General features: G+C 55.4%; 2 protein-coding genes across 7 annotated transcripts; one reads left to right on the top strand and one right to left on the bottom strand.

Annotated features, from left to right (window-relative positions):
- Window positions 1–435: 435 nt before the first annotated feature.
- Window positions 436–4,726, bottom strand: KRTCAP2 (keratinocyte associated protein 2). The gene is made up of 5 exons (XM_032154348.2): window positions 4,618–4,726; window positions 4,135–4,289; window positions 3,962–4,025; window positions 830–896; window positions 436–588 (listed from the first exon to the last, which is right to left on the bottom strand). The coding sequence occupies exons 1-5, from the start codon at window positions 4,697–4,699 to the stop codon at window positions 468–470; spliced, it is 489 nt and encodes a 162-aa protein (XP_032010239.1). The 5' UTR covers window positions 4,700–4,726; the 3' UTR covers window positions 436–467.
- Window positions 4,727–5,245: 519 nt separating this feature from the next.
- On the top strand, window positions 5,246–16,395 carry TRIM46 (tripartite motif containing 46). Of its 6 annotated transcripts, XM_058439214.1 has the most exons (11): window positions 5,261–5,427; window positions 6,597–6,683; window positions 6,797–7,058; window positions 7,298–7,641; window positions 8,345–8,488; window positions 8,608–8,703; window positions 9,416–9,669; window positions 9,906–10,027; window positions 11,046–11,348; window positions 13,265–13,562; window positions 15,221–16,387. In XM_058439214.1, the coding sequence occupies exons 1-11, from the start codon at window positions 5,365–5,367 to the stop codon at window positions 15,612–15,614; spliced, it is 2,367 nt and encodes a 788-aa protein (XP_058295197.1). In that variant the 5' UTR covers window positions 5,261–5,364; the 3' UTR covers window positions 15,615–16,387. The 6 variants fall into 6 exon arrangements, with proteins under 6 accessions (XP_032010236.2, XP_058295198.1, XP_058295199.1 ...); XM_032154345.2 differs by lacking the exon at window positions 6,597–6,683 and having other exon boundaries at window positions 5,246–5,427; window positions 15,221–16,395; XM_032154346.2 differs by lacking the exons at window positions 5,261–5,427; window positions 6,597–6,683 and adding an exon at window positions 5,751–6,038 and having other exon boundaries at window positions 15,221–16,395.
- Window positions 16,396–16,866: the final 471 nt, after the last annotated feature.

The raw sequence follows: 16,866 nt of genomic DNA, 5'->3' as shown, positions 1-16,866 counted from the left end.
GTCCCACCTATGCACTTGCAGCAAGGGGCTCATTTGCTCAAGGCAGGGAGCTGGAGTGGCAAAGATACCATGTGGAACCCCATGAAACAGTGTAGGTATACGGGACCTTTCCTTCCTTTACTTTTTTGCTCCAAGATCCCTTCTGGTACTGACGGGCAGGACTTCCTGCATTGCAGTCTTTACCCCTTTCCCCAAAGATCACGACTGCAGAACCTTCATGTACTTTTCTTCCATGATGAGACTCACACAAGTATATGCCACTCCAACGGCACTGAGAGTATTCAACAGATAATTGGTAAAAATGAATGTGGGAGGAAGGAAAGCCTCACCACTCCCAACGTCTGAAAACAGAAGGTGCCCAAATGTCTTAACATTCTGTACATCTAAGCTGGGCACTGGTAGATGACACCCACAACATATCACAACTCACAGAGCTCCAAAGAATCAACTTTATTGAACATTCAGGGTCAATTTCTCTTCTTGCTCTTGCCTGTGACCTTGGCTGGTGTGAGGACTGGAACTGCTGCCTGGTACAGGGTGGAGGAGATCTTGTTGATGTAGTACAGACCAACCATGGAGAAGATGAAGCTATATGGTGAAGACAGAAAGGTCATGGTACCAGTGGGCATCTGCCAGCCCGGTGTCTCCTAGGGAAGACACTAGCATCAGGGAAAGAATCCAAGTTCAAGTTTAGGAAAACGGGGAAGGACAAAGGAGGGAGAACAGAGGGAGAGGTAGGTGTGGAAGGAAAAAGTCTGGCACCATCACAGTAGGATCCAATGCCAAAGAACAGAATGCTACACCCCTTACCCAGCTGTCAAGAACATACCAGGTGGTGACACAGACTCGGTGGATGAGGCCAGATGCAAAGAGAGCCAACAGGAGGCACAAGAGAACTAGGGAGGCAAGAAGAAACAAGGAGGGCAACAGTCAGAATGGAAATACTAGGCATCTGCACATGGAGTCCAGGAGAAATCCGGGGCTCTCTGAATCCTGGGGAACCTGCTTAGAAGGGTAAGCATGACCACAGCAGGAGGATTCGGATGACCTTAATGATACCCAGAACATGGAGGTAGGAGGTTGAGTGTGGTGGCTTGCACCTGGAATCCCAGCACTTTGGGAGGCTGAGGTGGGCAGATCACTTGAGCCCAGGAGTTTGAGACCAGCCTGAACAACAAAGTGAGACCCATCCCTTAAAAAAAAAAAAAAAAATTGAATTAAAAAAAATTTAGCCAGGCATGGTAGTACACTGGTACACTTGCCTATAGTCCCAGCTATTCAGGAGGCTGAAGTGGGAGGAACCCTTGAGCCAGGAAGTTCAAAGCTGCAGTGAACTGTGATCGCACACCACTGCACTCCAGCCTGGGCAACAGAGTGAGACCCTGTCTCAAAAAAAAAAAAGAACATGGATGTAGACGTATGCTTTTTTTTACCAGCTCTGCCCCAAATCTCACGTAACTTCCCTACCCTGGCTTTCCTCCCATAAAAGGGAAAAGGAAAGGTGATGGACAATAGAGTCTGAAGGGCAAGGTGTGTTCCCATTTGGGGAACCCAGTTAAGCCCTTTCCAAAAGAAGCCAGACAATGAGAGTCAATTCATTAAGCTGGGTGACCAGTGGTGGACGTTGAAGGCCTTGCTCCCTGGACAATGATTGGAGGGCAGAGTGCTTGGATCCACTTCTTCATGGGGGCAGGAAAGGATTTTAGGTTACCTGGAATATGATGGGAGAGAAGGTGAGAAGACAAAAGCAAAGACAAACAGGGCCCCACCTGCCCAGGTGGAGAGGGCAGAGAAGGCAAAGTGGGCCAAGAACTTTGCCCCACCACAATGGCATCTTTTCTTTTCTTTTCTTTTTTAATTTTTGAGGCAGAATCTCACTCTATCGCCCAAGCTGGAATGCAGTGGTGCAGTTTCAGCTCACTGCAGCCTTGATCTCCTGGGCTCAAGCGATCATCCCACCTCAGCTTCCCAAGTACCTGGGACTATAGGTGCATACCACCATGCCCAGCTAATTTTTGCATTTTTTTGGAGAGATGGGGTCTCTCTATGTTGCCCAAGCTGGTCTTGAATTCCTGGGCCCAAGCTATCTGCCAGCCTCCACCTCCCAAAGTGCTAGGATTACAGGCGTGTGCCATCCCACCCAGCCAATGGTTTCTTTCAGAAGCAACTGAAAAGCCGGGCACAGTGGCTCACACCTGTAATCCCAGCACTTTGGGAGGCCAAGGCGGGTGGATCACTTAAGGTCAGGAGTTCAAGACCAGCCTGACCAACATGGTAAAATCCTATCTCTACCAAAAATACAAAAATTAGCCAGGTATGGTGGCGCACGCCTGTAATCCCAGCTACTCAGGAGGCTGAGGCAGGAGAATCGCTTGAACCCGGGAGGCAGAGGCTGCAATGAGCTGAATTCACACCACTGTACTCCAGCATGGACGACAGAGCGAGACTCCATCTCAAAAAAAAAAAAGCAAGTGAAGATAATACATATGGAAACAAAATCTAACAGAGAGAAGTCCCGGGGCTACTGGATGGAAAGAACTCTGAAGCCTGCAAAAGGGCTAAGCGGAGAAAGCAAGTCCTAGAGGGGGGCAAAGAAATGAGGGCAGCCAGGCAGTGGCTCACACCTGTAATTCCAGCACTCTGGGAGGCTGAAACAGGAGGATCACTTGAGCCCAGGAGTTCGAGACCAGCCTGGGCAATATGGTGAAACCCCCATCTCTACAAAAACTTAAAACAGTAGCTGGGTGTGGTGGCACTCACTGGTAGTCCCAGCTACTGGTAAGACCGAGGAGGGAAGATTGCTTGAGTCCAGGTCAAGGCTTCAGTGAGCCATGATCACATCACTGCACTCCAGCCTAGGCGACAGAGTAAAACCTTGTCTCAAAAAAAAAAAAAAAAGAGAAAAGATTAAGGGCAACCATGATAGATCTTTGTTTTACCAGATGAAGGTTTTACATGAGATTGCATCTGCTGTGAATTTCTGAGCATGTGGCAATCCTTAAGTAATCTGGCCTTGACACTTAATTTGCTTTATAAACTTAATTCTCCATAAATAACTGAATCATCAATTCTTGATTACATGAGCAATTGAACAAGAGTTATTCCAAACAGGAAATAATCTAACAGTTATTCTGATTTGGGCAATTGAACAAGAATTATTCCAAACAGGAAATAATCTAACAGTTATTCTGATTTGGTCAGGATTTCTGCTGCCATAGAAATTTGATGCCTCGGCTGGGCGCGGTGGCTCACGCTTGTAATTCCAGCACTTTGGGAGGCCGAGGCGGGCGGATCACGAGGTCAGGAGATCGAGACCACGGTGAAACCCCGTCTCTAATAAAAATACAAAAAAATTAGCCGGGCGTGGTGGCGGGCGCCTGTAGTCCCAGCTACTCGGAGAGGCTGAGGCAGGAGAATGGCGTGAACCCGGGAGGCGGAGCTTGCAGTGAGCCGAGATTGCACCACTGCACTCCAGCCTGGGCGACAGAGCGAGACTCCGTCTCAAAAAAAAAAAAAAAAAAAAAAAGAAATTTGATGCCTCTAGTATTTAGGCTCTTCACAATCCCCTCAAATAAGTAGAATTCTCTAATATTGAGTCAATTTCACATCAGAACTCTATACTGAACTTGGTCCTGCTGCTTCTTCTGGTGGGAACAAGGACCGCCTCCCAGCGAATAGATGCAAAACATCAGCCCAAATTTGCTTGTTCCCCTCAAACCTTCCCTGGGAGCTGGCCAGAAGGTACCAAAGTTTCTTGCTTTCAAAGGCCTTCTCTTCCAGCTCCAACTCCAGGAGCTATACAAGGTGCAGAATCGAAAAGCGTCATCTGTCTTCAGACAGCTTCAGTAAATATATTTCTCCTTAACAACCTTTACCACCTAAGCATCTGGAAATTCAGTATCATGTTTCAGGAGGTTAAAGAGGAGAAAGTTCAAATACTCAAGCTCCAATATTCACTTACTCTCAGGGAAGATCTTTGCTTGGAATCCTTTGCCAAAGACAAGATTCTCCAGATTATTGAAGGCCTGGTTGAGGGAGTTAAGGAGTAGGGCGTGCAACGGGGACAGAGCTGTGTGGGGAAGGGGAAGGGCACATGCCTACGTGGCCCGCCCCCTCCAACTGCAGGGAGGATACAGTGAGCGAAAACACGAAGAGACCCGAGCCAAGCAGGCCGCCCTGGATGGTGAGCCACTCGGTGGAGGCCAGCTGACGGCTGTACATCTGCATCCCCGCGAAGAGCAGCAGGGACAGGAGGGAGGAGAGCGCCAGCGAGGTGCCTGTACCCACCACTGGAGGGGATGGGAGAAGGGACGGAAAGTCAGGCTGCGCCTTCCCTCCGGCAAGCTACGGGCAGATCAGCCGGTCCAGAAGCTCGGTGGGCCGACTCCCTCCAAGAACTCCCGGGACTGCAGCTACACGCCCCAACTCCCCACACCGCGCGGCAACCCCTAGGTATTCCCCAGCCCTGGAAAACCCCGAACCCTCCCGTCAGGTGGAAATGCCCTCTCCCGGTGGAACCCAAGACACGTCAGCTCTGCCGGGAGAGGACGAGGAAAGCTTGTCCACCCAAACCCGACCCCCTCTAGGACTTCCTGGGGACCCCACCAGTCCCGTTACCCATCATGCCCCGCCCGTGAGTCCAACCGGCGCCTCTGGCCAAGAAAGGCGAGCTGAACCGGGTGCGGTTAGCTATGCGCATGCGTCAGCGCTTAACGCGGACTTGCTACTCCCCGCGTTCTCCTCTTTCTTCTGCTCAGTGCCTGGACGCAGCGCCCTCTTGCGACAGGGAGGAAATAATGCGTCGAGGGGGCATCCTCGGCCACCGCCCTGGTCCTCAGGCTTTCCTCATACCTGGTGCGTCTGCTGCCACTCTGTACAAGCTGCACTTATCTCTTTAAGTCATTGGGCCCATGCCTGTGGCATCTATCCCATCTCTGTCTTCTTTGCCATTTCTGTCATCTCTAGTGCACGTTCCTCAAACCTCCCTGCCCCGTGCCTCAACATCTCCCAACCCAAAATTTAGTGCTCCCAAGCAGGAACCCATTTTCCTCCGAAACTAATCCCCCGCTTTATATGAGTAAAATTAGGAGCCAATGAAAAATGAGAATGTAAGAAATGGCTCCCCCCTCAAATACCTTTCCATATTCCCCAACCCCCCGACCGGCTTTCGAGAACCACGTGGGGAGAACCATTTCCCACCCCCTACCCCGACGGGCGCTGTTCGAGGCTGGTCCCGGGAGCATGCGCAGTGACACCTCACCCCCCCAGCCCTCCTCACACCCCCACTGGGCTCCTGCATTAAGCCCGGGGTTCGCAGCCGCAGCCGGGATCGGGCACCCAGGGGCGGGCAGGCACGGTAGGGCCATGGCAGAGGGTGAGGATATGCAGACCTTCACTTCCATCATGGACGCACTGGTCCGCATCAGTGTGAGTTAAGGTGGGGTCGAGGGAAGGGGAGGGGGCGTATAGGGTTCTGGGGCAAGCTGGGACCTGGAACAGGTGGGGATCCAGGAAGATGCTGGGATGTAGACCGGGGCTAGCGATGGCAGAAACGGCTGGGAGGGTCAGGATGCAGGTATGAGAGGGTAATCCCGGGAGCAGCCCGGAGGTGAGTGCCGTGAAGGCGTCGGTGTGCTGGGGCGTGAGGAGGAGCTAGAAGCAGCCCAGACGCAGCGGGTGGGCTGGGGTGGCCTGCAGCAGTGCACCGGGGCTGGGGCTTCAGGGGAAAGGTGCTGTTATGAGGAGGGGGACGTGTGAGCTTGGATATTTTCCAAGAAAACTGAGGACAGGTGGGGGATGATGTAGGAGCCGCCCCACAGTGCAGTTCCCAATTTGGACCCCTCCCCAAGACCCCACCCCACGCACCCCCACTCAGGGCTGCTTCCGAGCCTGCGGTTGTCATGGCAACCCGTGCCCGGCTCTCCCAGGGGCGGTGCCAACCGTGTTCCCCCCCACCACTTCCTCCCCCCCTCCTTGTTCCTCCCTCCTTTGTGTCAGCTGCGCCCCTGACCGGGATGGCTGCGAAGAGAGGGACCAAGGTGAGGTGTGGGGGTGGGGCATAGCCTGAGGACCCCCACTCTCGCCACCAAGAGGGGGAGGGGACTTCCGGTGGGGAGGGGGCGAGTAGGCGGGGCTCTTGATTCCCCCGCTAGTTCAGAGAAGGGGGTGCCGCTGACCGGGTTGCGCTGCGGGAGAGGGCGGGAGGGCCTGATGGGGGCGAAGGGGAATGGGTTGGTAAGAGGGATTGGAGGAGACCGATGGGGAAGTGAAGGATGGGGAATGGAGGCTGGAGTGGCTGCAGGCCGGAGCCGCGGCAGGAGGACGTATGGAGCGAGCAGGATGGAGTGCCAGCCTCGCCTGGCTATCGGGAGGAATCACGGCATGGGGGTGCTGCTAGAGAAGGGAGTTGGGGTCTGCATGGAGCTGCAGAATGGGCAGTGTCCTTGAGAAAAATGCCAGGGGCAAGCTGCCCAGAGATGGGGGATGGAGGCAGGTGAGGGGGCTGCCAGCTGGGGCTGCTGCAGCTGGAGAAATGGGGATTGGGCTTGAGGCTGGAGCAGGCACAAGCTTCAACCGTCCCTCCTCTGGGCCTTTAGCTCTGCAGCGGGGAAAGAGAAGCAAGGGACAGAGGTCTGGGAAGGTCTGTGAACCAGCCCAAAGCAGGTGCTGCGGAAAAGCTGCAGGTAGCTTGTCTTGCTCCTTCCTCAGACCCCTAGGGTATTCAAGGGCAGCCAAGGGGCTGCTGAGGTATGCCTAAGTGTCCAAGTGCTGACCTAGCCTCCTGGTCCCTCCACAGACCAGCATGAAGAACATGGAGAAGGAACTGCTGTGCCCAGTGTGTCAAGAGATGTACAAGCAGCCACTGGTGCTGCCCTGTACCCACAACGTGTGCCAGGCCTGTGCCCGAGAGGTCTTGGGCCAGCAGGGCTACATAGGACATGGTGGGGACCCCAGCTCCGAGCCCACCTCTCCTGCCTCCACCCCTTCCACCCGCAGCCCCCGCCTCTCCCGCAGAACTCTCCCCAAGCCAGACCGCCTGGACCGGCTGCTTAAGTCAGGTGGGACTGGGGCCTGTAGGGTGGGGATGAGAACGCTGAGCTATTCATCAGGAAGGTGGAAGAAGTCCATCACTGGTCGGGGCATCTGTCTGTCTTTCTGGGGAGTGGAGATACTGCTTACGCAGGCTCTAATGAGAGCTGAGCTCTAGCACAATGAACATCTAATTTAATTAAACAGGCTTCTCCACACCCAGCCAGCTGTAACTCTCATGTCCTTTACCTCCCTGGTTCACCCACAGGCTTTGGGACATACCCTGGGAGGAAGCGAGGTGCTTTGCACCCCCAAGTGATCATGTTCCCGTGCCCAGCCTGCCAAGGTGATGTGGAGCTTGGGGAGCGGGGTCTGGCAGGGCTTTTCCGGAACCTGACTCTGGAGCGTGTCGTGGAGCGGTACCGCCAGAGTGTGAGTGTGGGAGGCGCCATCCTGTGCCAGTTGTGCAAGCCCCCACCACTAGAGGCCACCAAGGGCTGCACAGAGTGCCGCGCCACCTTCTGCAATGAGTGCTTCAAGCTCTTCCACCCCTGGGGCACCCAGAAGGCCCAGCATGAGCCCACACTGCCCACCCTCTCCTTCCGCCCCAAGGTGAGCCAGCCCTTCCAAGGCCTGGGGAGGGAGGGACATGCTGCGGCAGGTGGGTAGGGGTGCCTGGCATTGTGGGTTTCCAAAAGGAAGTGGGAAGGGTTTTCCAATGCTAAGCACCTATCTCTGTAATCTGTAACAAAGTCACTGGACAAATCATTCAACAACTTTGGGCCTCCATCTCATTTACATCCCTGTAGGGGGATGGTAGTATCTGCCCTGCAATGTCCATACCTAAAAGGTTGCTGAGAGGATGTCGTGAGATAATGTTTGTTCGCTAAAAAGTGTTATGTGCACACTAAAAAGGTCTGTGTGCATTCACTCACTGAACAAATATTTATTGAGCACCTATGTGCATGGTGCTATTCTAGGTGTTGGAGATACAGCAGTAAACAAGATGGACAAGGTTAATTATTAACTACCAGGCTAAGATTAATTGGCATCAGTATTACTGTTATTACCACATATCCCAATGAGAGAGATGAAGGGAGGTGCAATGCTGGTGAAATGGGCACCGCCCCGAGACTGCAGGAAAGGCTCTCTTTGATGCCAGTATGTACCACCAGGTGGCACTGTGGAGCACCACCAGGGGATGTCTCCACTCCCATCTTGCCAGTGGAGGGAGGGCACCAAACTGCTGTAGTGGTAGCGTAGCACCCTTACCCACACCATTGTCTGACCATCACATTGTTCTTTGTGTCCCTAGGGCCTTATGTGCCCAGACCACAAGGAAGAGGTGACCCACTACTGCAAGACATGTCAACGGCTGGTGTGTCAACTCTGCCGGGTGCGGCGCACCCACAGCGGGCACAAGATCACACCAGTACTCAGTGCCTACCAGGCCCTCAAGGTAAGGACCCCCCTTATCCAACCCTAGTGCTAACTCACACTCTTACCCTCTTGCACCTCCTCCCAACTGCTGGCTTCTGCAGAGCTGGGCTTGATGCCCACCTCTTTCTTCCCCCTCAGGACAAGCTGACAAAGAGCCTGACATACATCCTGGGAAACCAGGACACGGTACAGACCCAGATCTGTGAGCTGGAGGAGGCCGTGAGGCACACCGAGGTGAGGGAGGGCGCAGAGGTGGGCCCTGGGCCCTGCCTGGGAGTAAGGGCAGGAAGGGGGTGTGGGTGGTCATGACCCAATCACCTCATTGCTAGCTCAGGAAGCCCGTGAGGTGTCCAGGTTCTGGTTAAACCAAGTTTTCAGGAACACCAGTGTCCCAGGCCAGGATGTACCTGGGCTGCAGTGCGGGGGCAGGGTGGCTATAGCTCAGAAGAGAGCTCGAAAAACCCCATGCGTACCTCAAAAAACCCCACGCATAGCTCAGAGGCTCTCAGGCTCAGGTGCCTACCGAGGATGGCACACATTCCCAGTGCTAGAATGAGGTGATGACTGATACCTTCTGCCAGGTTGCTTGAGCTGGCTGACATGGGGATGGACAACTAAGGATGGCATAGATGCCAGTGGACATTAATTAGTGCAGTCCAAGTGGACATTAGGGTAGCCATGGCCTTGTTCATTTGGGTGAGTCACTAAGGGGCAGGGATTATGATGTGGGGTTCCAGGAAGGTTGGCATAAATGACCAGGAGTTGAGTCCATCTAGAGGTGCCTTTGCAGCCATGAGCCCAGGCCCTGTAGGAATGGGTGAGTAGGATTTCCCCAGATCCCTTGTGACCTTAGCCATGCTGTGGTGTCCAAGGAGGCCAGCACAAGTGCTGCCTCCAAAAAGAAGATAGTAAGTCACGTATCCTTTGGGTGTTGCTCCCTGGGCAGGTGAGTGGTCAGCAGGCCAAGGAGGAGGTGTCACAGCTGGTGCGGGGGCTGGGGGCTGTGCTGGAGGAGAAGCGGGCATCACTGCTTCAGGCCATTGAAGAATGCCAGCAGGAGCGGCTGGCCCGTCTCAGCGCCCAGATCCAGGAGCACCGGAGCCTGCTGGATGGCTCAGGTCTGGTGGGCTATGCCCAGGAAGTACTTAAGGAAACAGACCAGCCTTGCTTTGTGCAAGCCGCCAAGCAGCTGCACAACAGGTACTCAGGGGCATGGGCTCCTAAGGGGGCAGGGACATCATGGGTGTGACCAACATCTAGGACAATGTCTACAGTACTGCCAGGTGGAGAACTGGGGTTCTGAGGATTTTCATGAGGCCAAACTGATACCAGCTCCCAAAGCAGTTCCCAAGGCTCTAGGGGCAGGCAAGACAGAATTGAGGGGAAGGGTGGCTGCCCATATGGCAGTGCCTGACCCTTTCTTGCCCCCATCCCAGGATTGCCCGAGCCACTGAAGCCCTCCAGACGTTCCGGCCAGCTGCCAGCTCCTCCTTCCGCCATTGCCAGCTCGACGTGGGGCGTGAGATGAAGCTGTTGACAGAGCTTAACTTCCTGCGAGGTAAGGAGATGACCAGGCCCCATGCCCAACCAGAGCCTTCTTCCCTACCTCCCCAGCAGCGGGCCCGGGGGGCAGTGCCTACCGGGGACCTCCCCGGCCTCCTGCCTGGCCTGGCCAGCCATTCCTCCCACCCAGCCCACCCTGCCACACCGTCCTACCGCGCTCAGCGCTGCTTCTCCCTCTCTTTGTTTGTAGGCTGTGGCCACCGCGGACTCTGCTCCGGAGCACCCCAGGCAAGTCAGCGGCCCTGCCCCGGGGGCCCTGCCGGCCACCGGGCCCCCTTCCCACCCCGCTGCTCCCACGCATCTCAGCCAACCACTCATTGCTTCCTTCTCTTTCCTGCCTTGCCCCGACCTCGTGGTCCTCCCACTGGACCAATGCCCTGTCTCTCTTCTGCCTTCTTCAGGCGCTTGCATAATCCTGGCCCTTCTGACCTTTTGTCCTTGTGACCCTTGCCCTCTGGCCTTGCACTTCCTTTCCCTTGACCTCCAACCCCTGCCCTCAGCTTTTGCTGTCCCTCTGTTGTCCCCACTTTCCACCTCGCTGCCTCCTAAATCTCTCTTCTGAGCCTGGTCCCCTTCCTTCCTGCTCGGCGCCCTCTTGCCTGTGGGCTCCAGTGGCCTTTGCCTGCCCCTCCCTGGGGCTCCTCTTAACTCATAGAATATCTGAGCTGCAAGGGCCCCCAGAACTTACCTGATCTGATACCCCCATTTGACAGGGGAGGAAACTGAGGCCCAAAAAGGGGAAGTGACTTATTCCAGGCCAGAGTGAGGTAGCAGCAGCCCAGGACTAGCACACAGGTGTCCTGACCCCCAGCCCAGCGCTTTCCTGCCTCGTTCTCTCTTGGGCCCTGCCCTGCCCCTCCTGTGCCCAGTTCCCAGATGAGCCCTTCCCCAGCTCCCTCTCACCCACACTCACCCCCCCGGCTCCCGCTGCTTTCCCTTTTCCTGCCTGCCCCTGCCCTCCATGCCAGGCCAGTGGCCAGGCCCTGACTGACCCCTGCTGTCTCTTCCAACAGTGCCTGAGGCCCCCGTCATTGACACCCAGCGCACCTTTGCCTATGATCAGATCTTCCTGTGCTGGCGGCTGCCCCCCCACTCACCACCTGCCTGGCACTATACTGTTGAGTTCCGGCGCACGGATGTGCCTGCCCAACCGGGCCCCACCCGCTGGCAGCGGCGGGAGGAGGTGAGGGGCACCAGTGCCCTGCTTGAGAACCCTGACACGGGCTCTGTGTATGTGCTGCGCGTCCGCGGCTGCAACAAGGCCGGCTACGGCGAGTACAGTGAAGATGTGCACCTGCACACGCCCCCAGCACCTGGTGAGTGAGCAGGCACAGGTGGTCGTGCAAAGGGCCATGGGGTATGCCAGGGCCCAGGCCCTGATGGTTGGTACCGGTGGCCACCAGAGAGGCCATATAACATAGTAGGTCTCACACACACTAGCTCTGCAGCTAGACTGCTTGGGTTCAAATCCCATCTCTGCCTCTTGCCAACTGTGTGGGTGGCTTCTGGCAAGTTTTTACCCTCTCTGAACTTCAGAGTCCTTTTCTGTAGCGATAATGATAATACTAGCCAGGTTCAGCGGCTCATGCCTGTAATCCTAGCACTTTGGGAGGCCAAGGAGGGAGGATTGCTTGAGGCCAGGAGTTCAAGACCAACCTGGCCAACACAGCGAGACCTGATCTCTAAAAAAAATAAATAGGCCAGGCGAGGTAGCTCACGCCTGTAATCCCAGCACTTTGGGAGGCCAAGGCGGGCAGATCACAAGGTCAAGAGTTCGAGACCAGCCTGGCCAACATGGTGAAACCCCGTCTCTACTAGAAATACAAAAATTAGCCAGGTGTGGTGGTGCATGCCAACAATTCCAGCTGCTCGGGAGGCTGAGGTAGAAGAATCACTTGAACCCAGGAGGCGGAGGTTGCAGTGAGCTGAGATCGTGCCACTGGACTCCAGCCTGGACAACAGAGCAAGACTCCAATGTCTCGGATAAAATAAATAAATAAATAAAGGCCAGGCAAGGTGGCTCACACCTGTAATCCCAGCACTTTGGGAGGCCAAGGTGGGTGGATCACCTGAGATTGGGAGTTTGAGACCAGCCTGACCGACATGGAGAAACCCTGTCTCTACTAAAAATACAACATTAGCCGGGTGTGGTGGCGCATGCCTGTAATCCCAGCTACTTGGGAGGCTGAGGCAGGAGAATTGCTTGAACCCGGGAGGCGGAGGTTGCGGTGAGCCAAGATCGCACCATTGCACTCCAGCCTGGGCAAAAAGAGTGAAACTCTGTCTCAATAAGTAAATAAATAAATAAATAAAATACATAAAAAATAAATTATTTTTGGCTGGGCACAGTGGCTCATGCCTGTAATCCCAGCACTTTGGGAGACCGAGGTGGATGGATCACAAGGTCAGGCGTTCAAGACCAGCCTGGCCAACATAGTGAAACCCCGTCTCTACTAAAAATAAAAATGAAAATAATTAGCTGGGCGTGGTGGCAGGCACCTGTAATCCCAGCTACTTGGGAGGCTGAGGCAGGAGAATGGCTTGACCTGGGAGGCAGAGGTTGCAGTGAGCCGAGATTGCGCCACTGCACTCCAGCCCAGGGAACAGTGTGAGACTCCGTCTCAAAAAAAAAAATTATTTCTAAAAAATGATAATGCTTACCTCATAGGGTTGCAAGAATTCAATTGGTTTGAGACGATCCATGGAGTCTGAGTACAGTGTCCAGCTCATGGTTAGGGCTCAAAAATGTTACTAAAGTGACTAGAAAATAGTTCAGACTCCAGGGGGTGGGCATGAGAGGGAAGCCTTGCCACTCAAGTAGGGGCTGGGTATAAGGGCCAGGTGTGAACCCAGAGTATGGGCTGGAAGGCACAGATTGATGGTAATAGGAATGTCACCAGGTGGAAGAGAATAGTGGGAACTGTCCATGGGGCTGGCAACAAGTAAGGGGTTCGAGGAAGCCCCATGAGTCAGCCAGGTCCAGAGCACTGACTTCTGTGCCCACTGTCATCACAAAAACTCTCTGGGGTCCCACGCCTATTTGGAATGCCCCCTTCTTTTTTCTCATGCCCCCCATTCCAGTTTCCCATGTCCTATTCTCCTGAACCCCCTGCCTGTTCCTGGTGACTGAACCCCCTTGCAACGCGTTCCCTGTTCCGCAGTCTCACAGCCCCCAGTGCCAGTGTTTGTCCCTGAAGTTCTTCCTCCATCTCAACCCTCTCCCTCCTTCCAGTCCTGCACTTCTTCCTCGATGGCCGCTGGGGCGCAAGCCGAGAGCGGCTGGCTATCAGCAAGGACCAGCGAGCAGTACGCAGTGTTCCGGGGCTGCCCCTGCTGCTGGCTGCTGACCGGCTGCTGACCGGCTGCCACTTGAGTGTGGATGTGGTCCTGGGCGACGTGGCTGTGACCCAGGGCCGCAGCTACTGGGCCTGTGCCGTAGACCCAGCCTCCTACTTGGTCAAGGTGGGCGTCGGACTGGAGAGCAAGCTTCAAGAAAGTTTCCAGGGTGCCCCCGATGTGATCAGCCCCAGGTCAGACCCCTCTGGAAGGGATGGGGTGTGGGGGTCCTGGTGGGAGTGAGAGGCACAGAAGGGGTGGCAAGTGGAGCACAGACTTGCTAGGGTGGGGCTGGGAGGGGATTAGGAGGAAGTAGTAGGAGCATAGAAGCCAGGCTGGGAGGCCTGTGTCCAGAAGAGGCATGGGCTCAGCAAAAGGGCTTTTGAGGACTGATTTTCAGAGCATGGCGTGTGGTCAGGGAAAGGGATGATAGAAGAGAGAGCCATCTCTGCTTCCTTCCAACCATCTGTCACTCTGGATCAACACACCATCTCTCCACGCGTCTGTGCCCTTTCTTCCTAACACTCCATTTCCAATATACCTTCTCCATAAAACCTTTGTTCTCCAAGACCTCCTTCACCCGTATCTTAAATTTTTCTTCCCTTAGCCGGGCGCGGTGGCTCATGCCTGTAATCCCAGCACTTTGGGAGGCTGAGGCAGGCAAATCACCAGAGGTCAAGAGTTCGAGACCAGCTTGACCAACATGGAGTGACCCCATCTCTACTAAAAATACAAAAAAAAATAACTGGGCGTGGTGGCACATGCCTGTAACCCCAGCTACTCGCGAGGCTGAGGCAGGAGAACCACTTGAACCCGGGAGGTAGAGGTTGCCGTGAGCGAAGATTGTGTCATTGCACTGCAGCCTGGGCGACAAGAGCAAAACTCCTTCTCAAAAAAAAAAAAAAAAAATTCTTCCCTTAAACATCCCACCTCCATAACCCTCCTCTCCCCAACTCCCTATTTTTTTTTTTTTTTTTTTTTTTGAGATGGAGTCTCGCTCTGTCGCTCAGGCTGGAGTGCAGTGGCGTGATCTCGGCTCACTGCAAGCTCCGCCTCCCGGGTTCACGCCATTCTCCTGCCTCAGCCTCCTGAGTAGCTGGGACTACAGGCGCCTGCCACCATGCCCAGCTAATTTTTTGTATTTTTAGTAGAGATGGGGTTTCACCGTGTTAGCCAGGATGGTCTGAATCTCCTGACCTCGTGATCCGCCCACCTTGGCCTCCCAAAGTGCTGGGATTACAGGCGTGAGCCACAGCGCCCGGCCCCAACTCCCTATTTAACACCCTCCCACTAATGCTTTTCATCCTAAGCCTTCTCCCCAGCACTCTATCCCCCAACACCTTATTTCTTCAAAATGCTTTCTCCCCAACACAAATCCCCTGCTAAACCCCATTGTCCCCAACCCCGCATACCTCTAACACCCTTCATTTGTGACACCAATCCACCCTCATCTCTCTCCCGACACCCACCTTCCCAACATCCTTTCTTTTCTTAGTCAGTAATCTCAGATTCTTCCAACGTCCTCTAATCCTCAGAACCATCTCCCCAGCATGATTTCCCCAACACCATTTTTCTCAATGCCTTTCCGCGGGCTCTACCAATGCCATGTCTTTCCTGTCCCCCTGCCCCTCTCTTGCCAATGTGCTTTCCTCTCAGTGCTCTCTTTCCACCAAACCCAAACGCCTGACCCTATACTCTAACCCCTGCCTCTTCAGCGTTTTCTTCTCAACACCCAAAATCCATCCCTTCAACCTCTTGCTCCTTAACATTCCATCCTTCCAGCGTCTCCCTCTGGTACCTCATCCGTCACTCCATCCTTCAACAATCTCGTCCCCAACACCCGCTTCTGCAGGTACGACCCGGACAGCGGGCACGACAGCGGCGCTGAGGATGCCACAGTGGAGGCGTCGCCGCCCTTCGCTTTCCTAACCATTGGCATGGGCAAGATCCTGCTGGGGTCCGGGGCAAGCGCAAACGCAGGGCTGACAGGGAGGGATGGCCCCACAGCCGGCTGCACGGTGCCCCTGCCGCCCCGCCTGGGCATCTGCCTGGACTATGAGCGGGGCCGGGTTTCCTTCCTGGATGCTGTGTCCTTCCGTGGGCTCTTGGAGTGCCCCCTGGACTGCTCAGGGCCTGTGTGCCCTGCCTTTTGCTTCATCGGGGGTGGCGCAGTACAGCTCCAGGAGCCAGTGGGCACTAAGCCTGAGAGGAAAGTCACCATTGGGGGCTTCGCCAAGCTGGACTGAGCCTTCCAGGCCCCTCATGCAGAACTGGGGTCCTCCTGGGCCCTGGCCCCCAAACCTCTTGGCACCTGGTTGTTACCCCCTGGCAGCTTCTCCCCTAAACTCTCCTATCATATGGCCCTGCCCCTTCTCCCGTGTCTGTCTTCCCACAGTTTTCTCTTGACCCAGGGGCTCTCTTCTGCCCACCTCTCTGGATGGCCCCCATTCTCTCCATTGCCTGTTAGCCAGGCCCCCACCCCCACTGAGTCTGCCCTATGACCTGCCTTTGGCATGTTACCCAAGCCGTGGAGAGAGCCCCTTCTCCATCCCTGTCCTGTGCCCCCCAGGCTGATTGGGAGGGAGGGCACCTGGAACACTGGGCATGATCTCCAGCTCTGCCCTTGCCCTGCCAAGCTCCCTGCCCTGCTGATGCTGAACTACAGCCTTGGGACAGGCAGGCTTTGGGGCTGGACGCTGTCCAGGCACTCCTGGTGAGGGGAAGGGGACCCTGTCATCCTGCTTTATTTATTTGGGTCCCAACATCCCACAGCAGCATGCCCCTTATGTCCCTCTTCTCCCTCTTGCATGCTTTACCTGTCCCGTACCCATGCCAATGTGCCAAGTCTCCCTTGGGGACCCAGCTGAGTCTGGGTGTTCCCATTGGGTTGGGCCAGGCAAAGCCTCTGGTGCCCGCTGCTGTCCCCCTGCAGTGGGCTCTGCTAGGCCTGTGCCAAGCAACAGCTGTTATTGTCATGGTTTATAAAGAATAAACTGTGATGCCAGGCACATCTCTGCCTTCCCTGAGCGCAATCATTCCTGTTAGTTTCTGTGCTGGCTGTGGTAGGCGGGAAGGAGCAGGGTGCTAGGCTGTGGTTCTGGGCAGGAGCAACCAATGGATCTGGTGCCTGAGAGAGGAAGGCCCCAGGCCAGGCGCTCTAAGCCTCCTGCCACACGTGTCCTGGCCTGGCCTGAGCCCATCACAGCTGCCAGGGGACATAGCTCTCTGGCTACTGGCAGCAGGCCCCAATCAGGGCGTCCGGGCCTGTAGCACCAGGCCCTGGGGGAATGCGGTTGAAGGGACAGGCAACGTGCCTGGGCCCAAAGGGGTCAGGGAACCAGAACCACTTCCCCATTCCCAGGGTATTGTGGAGCCCACCCCAGGGGCAGCAGGCTGGTGGGGCAGCCAGGGTCAGGGAGGGGGCTGGGCCTGGTGTCAGCGCCCGGATCTGACCCAGCCTCCGCTTATCTCAACCCTGTTGACTCTGGGCTGTTATCA

This window comes from Hylobates moloch, unplaced genomic scaffold, assembly GCF_009828535.3.
Source record: "Hylobates moloch isolate HMO894 unplaced genomic scaffold, HMol_V3 SCAFFOLD_5, whole genome shotgun sequence".
Lineage (NCBI taxonomy): Eukaryota > Metazoa > Chordata > Mammalia > Primates > Hylobatidae > Hylobates > Hylobates moloch.
Note: the sequence above shows the minus strand (reverse complement) of the source record. Positions and strands in the feature narration are given on the sequence as shown.